Genomic DNA, 8796 nt, shown 5'->3' on the forward strand with positions numbered 1-8796 from the left:
AGTATAACAGTTCAAGGAATTACTTAGGGGTCTAGCACCCCAAGAAGAGGAGGAAATAGGTGGAGTTGAAGAAGAATGGAGCACCTAAAAACAGCATGTGTTAGGACATTAGAAAAGATATGTGGCCTAGCCAGGTATGGAAATAAGGTACATAAGGAAAGCTGGTGGTGGAATGCAGAAGTCCAGGAAGTCATCAAAAGAAAAAAGGAGTGCAAGAAAAAGCGGGGGATAGAAAAGACTGCCCAGGCTAGGAAGGACTACTGGTTGGCTAACAAAGAACCTAAGAAAGAAGTTGCAATAGCAAAGACTAGGGCATTGGAGACACTGTACCAACTTTTGGAAAGTGACTCAATGAGGGCCACAAAGAAATTATATCAGATTGCAAGGCAAAGACAGAAAGATAAAGAAGACAGTCAGACACCCTTCATAAGGGATGCCAGCAACAACCTGCTCGCCAGTGCAGAGGACATCAAAGGCAGATGGAAGGAGTATGTCCAGCAGCTTCTGAATGAAGAAAACCCCACAGAAGCTGTACTGCCCCAGAAACAGCCTACAATGAGGGAAGAAGAGGAGCCCACCCTAGAAGAAGTAAGAACAGCACTTAGGAAGATGAAGTCAGGGAAAGCAGCAGGCTCAGATGAGGTCACAACAGATATGATAAAGATGCTGGGTGAGATAGGGGAGAAATGGCTCCTGAGGGTACAATTAGAAGTGTGGAGAAAAAGGCACATCCCAGATGACTAGAGAATAAGCATACTTGTGCCAGTATACAAGAACAAAGGGGATATCCACAACTGTTGATAGTACAGAGACATCAAACTCCTATCACATTGCATGAAAGTTCTGGAGAGGGTGATTGATAAATGGATACGTAGAGTAGTAGAATGTAAGATGGGAGATGAGCAGTTTGGATTCAGATCAGGATGCAGCATAATTGACCCGATGTTTGCAATGAGACAGAAACTTGAGTAGAATCTAAAGATGAGGAGAGAGTCCAACTGGGCATTCCTAGACTTGGAGAAAGCATATGACAAGATCCAAAAAAAGCTGATCTGGGCAGTACTGCGATGGTTTGAGGTCCCAGAAACATTGGTAGAATTAGTGCAGGATGTGTACAAGGACCCAATGACTCAAGTATGAACAGTGTTTGGCTTCACAGAGGGGTTCCCAGTGAGAGGGGGGGTACGCCAGGTTTCAGCTCTGAGCCCACTGCTGTTCATACTGGTGATGGACTACATTAGCAAACAGGTTGGAGGGGATGGATCAATAAAGCTGCTGTATGCAGACGATGTAGCAGTACAGGCAGACTCTAATCTAGAACTTCAGCAAAGGATAGGAGAATGGAATGCAAATCTGAAGGCACATGGGATGAAGCTAAGCACAGCTAAGATGGTTATAATGGCAGCAAATTAGGGAAATCAGAAGAATCTGAGAATAGAGATAGAAGGGAAGATAGTGAAGCAGGTAAACAGCTTCAAGTATCTGCGAGAGGTGGTTGAAGAGAAATGTAGTGTGAATGAAGAGGTCAAAGCTAGAATCAGAGGGGCTGCAGCCAACTGGAATAGAGGATCAGGTGTAGTCTATGACAGAAGAATGCCAAAGAAGTTGAAAAGTAAGGTGCACAAGACAGTGGTGTGACCAGAACTACTGTATGGTACAGAAACCTGGGCAGTAAAGACAGAACAGCTGAAGAAGTTAGAGGTGATGGAAATGAAGTGCCTGAGAAAGGTGATAGGATGCATACTGTGGGACAGATGAAGAAATGAGGACATACGAGCAGAAGCCAAAGTAGCTCCAATTGCAGAAAAGATCAAAGAGACCATATTACAGTGGTTTGGGGACATGTGTAGAAAGGCAGAAAACTATATGGTGAGGAAGAATTGGGACAGACAGGAAGAAGGTAAGAGGAAGCTAGGATATCCAGCAAAGAGGTAGATGGATTGTGTGAAAGAAGATCTGTGACAGTCAGGCATAAGTCTTGAAGAATGCAGTTGTGTGGCACTTAATCTAGACAGTTGGCGACAGTTAACATGATACCCCGACCCCATGTAGAAAAATGGGAAAAGGGGGGGGGCATATAGTGTCAATAAGAAGCACATGTGCTCACATGTAGTTAAAAGCCTACTCAATGCCCAATGGCATTTGTGTTATCACTAGTGAGCATGGCTGCTCCATGCTCACTACTGGCATTTGTATTATCACCAGCCACAGCAATTTACAAGTCTCTCCCCATGCTTGCTCTATCATTCCCAAATATTGCCTTTTGGTTTCTTTGAAGTAGCCTTCATAATAGCTATGGAAGGCATGTTTCTGAATCCTGCGGTATGTGTGTTTAATGTCCTGATCCTCAGTTAAAAAGCAATTCCTTTGACATAATTTATATTAGCCCTTGTATCAACTAGGTGGAAACCTGTAGAGTGCTTAATTGTACAAGATGTCACATTCATTCTTTACTCTATAAAAGGTATATTTCAAATGGACTCAAAAAAATGTCTAAAAATACTTTCTGTAACAGTAGACATTTGGCATTCTGTTTGACAGAAAGCTATCTTCCCCTAACTCCAATAGTGATTTTATACTTTACACAGAGTTTTTTCACTGTTTCATATTTTCAACAAGTGTCTTTCAGTCCTCTCTTTTTTTAAGACTTGAAAACTATATCTCTGACAATTGTTCATGAATGGGGAAACAATTTGGGTATATGTGGGATTTGGGCATCGTAAAACAGAACAGATGATATCATGCATATTCTTTCCTGTTGTAGCTGGGTTAATTTATGTTTCCATAACATTCTGAATTGTTCTTCTTGGGACTTAGTGAGGGAAAATAATATTCTGGTTTCTCATTTGTTGCAAGTCTTCAAAGGTGGCTAGTACATTAGTATGTTATCATACTGTGGTAGGGCTGCTTGGAGTTTAAATCACATAATTTAGCCATAGCATATACCTCAGTTTTACTAATTTCCCTTCCTGGCCCTGTATAACCTTCTAGTTGTTCTTCAACTTGTTGTGTTCATATAAATCTACATGTTGCATTACGCCTGCCAGACTGTCCCCCAGTGTAACCCTAACACCATGTGTGTTCCCTGCTTCTTAAGAAATAACCTATATAGTACTCTCTTTAAATGCCTTGTGAGTGAGTGATCCCATGGGGACAAAGGACATCACACCAGTTGCTGTCATGTACGTAGTGACCAGTCAACTGTCTTTAGCTCTGTCACTCATACCAGTGTGCTGGCATCTGCAGTTCAGAGGACAGGCTACTGAGACATGGCTTGAGGGTGTGCCCACCTTGGGTCTTTAGATCGGCCTTTCTCCTAGCCTTCCTCCACATCCATCCTGGCAGCCTGTCACACTAATGGGCTCTGGCCTCCACAAGAGCTCAGCTAAAATTCCACTCAGCACCCACCCCAGGATTGGCATGCCACCTTTCCATCTGCTCCAGCAAGCACCTTGCCACTAACTATGGGTAACCTGGGCTGCATTCAGAGCTTTATCCTTCTATGCCAGCAATACAGGCCCAGCGTATGCCTCAGTTTTGCACTGAAGGTCCCCAAGACTCTTATATATCAAAACATTAAAGCTAAAATATGATTTCTGCATGAATTGTTGAGGCTTCTTATAGAACCAGTTAAAATTAGACTCATGCTAAGATATTTTAACCTAAAAACTATTTGTTTAGACTAGGGAGTTTGATTTTGGGCATCTATATCATGCACTATATCTAAACAATATATATTTTTTGTTTTAGGTCACAATAAATCCAGCCTACCAGTCACAAGAACTGGAAAATGCTTTGAGAAAGGTAAGACATTTCTGAATTATTAGTATTCTCATTAAGAGGCTATGTTAACAATTTCAAAATAATAATTTTGGCAGTATCGTTATGAAAAGTTTGAAAAGCTTAATTTGTACTGTCTTGGCACACACATAGTTAGGAGCAAATAAACATCTCAGCATGGTGAGTAATAGTGCCAGGAAAAACTAAATGTCAAACCCAAAAGTAATTTTTTTTTAATGTGCAACCTTGGAGTTAAATAATTCATTATTATGATATACGTGTTGAGGTAAAATTATCCTCATGAAGGACATGTGGGTATTCCAACTTTGAAAATGATTCTTATTTGAAGATTTCTAGGGAGTGTTTTCTGATATTGCCATAAATTATATTCATAACTGAAAAATCAACCCTTTGATAATTCCATCTGTGCACTGTCAATGTCAGGACAAAATTATCATTAACAGGGAGGTGGTCTCCATAGTCTGTGACCTGCACATATTCCAGGGGAAAAAACACTGACTTAAAAGTGAGTTAAGCCAGTGATGGCAATAAACTCCTCTTATCTCCATGGATATTTACTGACTGATATGTAATGAATGAACCAGCGCATTAATTCATTCAACTTCATTCTGAAAGCATGGCATGTGCCTTCTTCTGGAGGTTGTACACTATGATATTGCTAGTTATATGATACAACATTGCTGTGATAGCAGAGAATGTAAGAAAGGATTGTGATGCTCACAGTGAACTCACTGATGCCATAACTGAGACTACCTGTAAGAGTGATGGTTTTCACTGTATTCTTAGTGAGTTTACTATATTACATTAAGGCAGAATAATGCACCTGAAGATATAAAGCCAGACTTGTATTTCCATGTATGAAATTCTATGAATTCAGTTTCACAGAAAGACAGTTCAGTAGAAAGGAAAATACAATATTGCTGGTTAAGCATGGGATGTGAAAACATAATAGTTCTCAGAGACAGCTACAGAATGTTCCCTTTTCAATGGAATGCTAGACAAAAAATAGAATGTGAGGCACATGCAAGACAAGTCTTGGAAACCAAGGATAAAGAGGAGTGCAAAACATTACAGGGTTTTGGTATTATTAGGAAATACTTCAGACACAGTTAGCTGAGTCAGTTAAGTTAGCTTTTGGACCGATATGCAAAAGGTCTTTACAGTACAGATACTGGAGCCTGAGTACAGAAATTAGGTCAAATATCCATCTGTTCAGGAGGAAAAGACTGTTTCTGTTGATATTATTCAGGAGAATCAGAATATGCACGTATAAACTTTGGATAAATGTATCAGCACTGTTACTGTTATCCAGCATTCCAGACGTTCTACAGACTTATTATCAGCACTGTTACTAGAGACAGTATTTGAATATTGTTAACATCTTATAAAGCATTCTTAACTGAGCCATAGCATGTGCAAAATTTATTCTGAAAAATATGAAAAGACTTGTCCCATAAAGGAAAGACTGGCACCTGTTCAGCACAAATGTGGATAAGTAACAGATAAAGACATTCATTCCAGTCTCATTTCTGTTGTTTCCAGTTAATTCCAGTATACTTATCAATACTTATATACATATAATATTTATATAGTTTTATCAATTCTTTCAGTGGTGAGCCTACAATTGATAGGGACAACAGTTAAACCAAATCCCAAAACCCCATAGCAGCCTTATCAGCAGTCAGACTATGTGCATTTTACAGAACAGACGTCAGGGCAAAAAAAAAAAGCAGTCTCGTACACTTTTGTTCCAGTCTATCAGTAACTACAGCAAAAGTGCTTCATAACAGACTTTTTCAGCAGCATACCAGTGTTTTTCCAGATGGGAGACTGTGAACTCCATACAGAATAAGGCCACTGCCAAAAACACTACAGTTACTCCTTACAAAGCAGACCTTTCAGTATGATGCCACTTTAACTTCATAGAGAAAACAACCAGAGCACATGACATACAGTAATTGCAGCTGTTAGATTGCATAGGACCAGTGTTTATTCAAAACACTACTTCAACAAAAAAAGCCTCAAGAAACATCAATAGACCAGCACTATTTCAGAATCTATAAACTTCATCAGTGTTCCTTCAGAACATAAAAGACATTATCCAGTTAAAAGCAAAGTATTCACCATCTCTACAAACTTTTAAGTTTCCAGTATTATGTCACACAGCCAAAAAGCAAAAAAAAAAGTTTAAAAAGCTGCAGAGGACAGAACACATTAATCATAAAGTTACATATGCACTTTTTAGCTAGGTCAGATGGTAATTATCAAAAAAGTTTAAATAAATCAACTACTGTACATTTTATAAATATGTCAGCCAGTACTTCTATAGTAAAGAAACCAGTGAATGTTTGGTTTAAAGTTAAAACTTGGGTAAAGCAATCTAAAAAAATGTGTTTCAGAAATGTTCATTTAAGGTTAAACATTATTAGTTCTGAAATGTTACATCTTTCCAGATGCAAAAGGGTTAAATCACAGAAGTGCACTGCAACATATGCACTATCTCATAATTCACAGAATGAGTCAGCTTCTGTCACTAATCCCTGTTTGCAGTCTTCAAAGATTATTGTAAATGCTACAGCACATATAATTCAAGATATAGAGTTGTCATAGTAAAATTTCAAAAACAAATGTTCAGAATATAATAAATTCTAGTTTAATTCAAAATACAGAGCAAAGCAACAATATTGTAAATACAGATATAAACATGGTCAATGCACATAACATGCAGATTTCCTTAGCAAACATAAAGCAAGCATTTGTAATGTCTCAAGTTCACATTATTTCAAATACAGATGTTCAGAATGTCATAAATTCTAGTTTATTGTTTTGAGACGTCTGTGTAAATATTGCACTGAGGGGGATCAGAGGGATCAGAGTGCAGATTTTGATCAATCTGATGAAGTAAACACCAGCATAAATGATATACAGATTTCAGAGCAAAATAAAAAAGAAATGCATACCTTACCTCATGTCTAGTGTTTCAGGGCAAAGTAAAGAAGAAACACATACCACATCTCAAGTCAGTGTTGTTGCTAGTTTTATAAAAAAAGATTTTCAGCTTATCTGTTAAGGGTGTGGCAGTCTGGTATCAAACCAGATTATATATCTGTCATTGTTTAAGGTCGAAAGAAATGACAATATTTAATTGTTTATAGAAAAATATGGAATAATGTATTAATTAATACAGAAATAAAATGCCAGGGCATGCACAGGAACAAAAATGGCAGATGTCCTCCAATATAAACGACTGAAAGGAGCAAAAATCCAGATATATATAAGCCAAAAAATATAAACTCAATGTATCCAAGAGTTCGTAGAAAATTTATTGCACATAAAGTAAGCGCTTCCACCCATAGGCTTCTTCAGACTATTACACTCCATATAAAAAACAATTACTTTATATAATAGGAAATCACTGCTGATAGGTTAAAAACCTTCTTACACAGATTCAAATTTCTAAGACCCTTAAAGCTAAACATTCCCGATAAAGCCCTAATATAAAAACATTTCAAAAGGAAATAATAGCCATATATCTCATGAAATCTTAAAAGTGTACGTATTTAAATACAATTATATGTATTTAAAATAAAAATATATGTATGATATAAAACAAAAATAACAATAATAAAAAAGAAGAAAATATATAATACAATAAAATGATAATAAAGGCTTATGAATAATTAGGCTTAAGCAACTTTTTCTTGCGTAGAATGGGCTGCAGTTGAACTTTAATTAATTAATTAATACAGATAAATCAGCTTCAGTTACAAACAGACCTTTATTAGAGGACACAAATGCAGTTCTGTCAGGATTTAATGGGTCAAAGATTACAGCAGTTAACAGTTCGAGGAGCAACAACTCCTTACTAGGTATGGACATGTCATCAGAGTTATATGTTGTTTTAGACTTCATTAACAAGATTTTATGGAAAAATAAAAATGTTACACTACAGAATATGTAGTAGTGCAAACAAATGACACTTGTAAGAATTTGCATGCAGTAAATTGTGCAAATGTACATAATTTGAAGAAATGGTTACAACAGAAACATGTAGATTTATGGGTTAAAGATAAAATAAATTCCAGTTCAGCTGACACAGCTGAAGTGCTCAAAAAGACATATTGGGTGTGGCCAGTGAGAAAAAAAAAGGTGACATTATGTGTAGGCTATACCAGAAATGACAGTCAAGTTAATTCACAGAATGAAACGGTTTATAGTTACAGATGTGGCAAATTAATGTTTTGTATTATTGTTTTGTTTAGCAGACATTGTTATTATGGTAGTAAAGTGCTGCAATGCATAAATAATATGTTGATACAGACAGAGACAAAAAAAATTCACAGATATTAAATGATGTTTTGCTAGTTTACAGAATATAAAATTTAAAGTCAATGATATATTTTAGAAGTGACAATACAGATAAACCCCGGGATTCAAAAAGCTCGGTGCAAGGACAGTTTTAGCCTTACACTGAGCATCCTCACTACAGATGGCACAGCAGTACCATATGAATATGTATGAGGGCGTGCAGCCGCACATTCGACATGCACAGGAAATGTGTGTGAGTGCAGGGGGTGTGTACAAGTGCTCTACGGAGGTATAAACATGCCCCGACACTTGCAAAAGCTACTATGCCTACTAGTAGAGCCCGCCCCTAAGAGTAAGTCAATAATTCAGTGTCCGTGGATACCGAAATGTATGCTAAGCATACAAGAGTGTCCACGAACAGTGAAATAAAATCGAAGTAGTAAACACACAAGCACGTAGTGGAATGCTGAGCCCTGTCCCTAGAACTTTCACAATTAGATTCCCTGTCCCTGTGTCCCTATTATACATTTGAATTGCTGCAGTATCAAAGGTGTAAGCAAAGCGCAGTGCCTACACGTCACTGCCCTCCGCCGAGCATAGCTTGCACATCATATTCATTCAAATAGAGAAATAGCATCCGCCTAACAAACAAGCATTCACGGTTCAAGCCCAACAATAGCACATATC

General features: G+C 37.6%; 1 protein-coding gene across 1 annotated transcript in view; it reads left to right on the top strand.

Moving 5' to 3' along the window:
* LOC122817288 (medium-chain acyl-CoA ligase ACSF2, mitochondrial-like) overlaps positions 1-8796 on the top strand; it is a 1483010-nt gene that overhangs the window by 466552 nt on the left and 1007662 nt on the right. The window contains exon 4 of the mRNA XM_044090514.1: positions 3751-3804. Within this exon, the coding sequence (XP_043946449.1) occupies positions 3751-3804 (54 nt within the window). The remainder of the gene's footprint in view (positions 1-3750; positions 3805-8796) is intronic.

The sequence above is a fragment of the Protopterus annectens genome, chromosome 12.part0, assembly GCF_019279795.1.
Source record: "Protopterus annectens isolate FY-2018-M chromosome 12.part0, PAN1.0, whole genome shotgun sequence".
Taxonomy (NCBI): Eukaryota; Metazoa; Chordata; order Ceratodontiformes; family Protopteridae; genus Protopterus; species Protopterus annectens.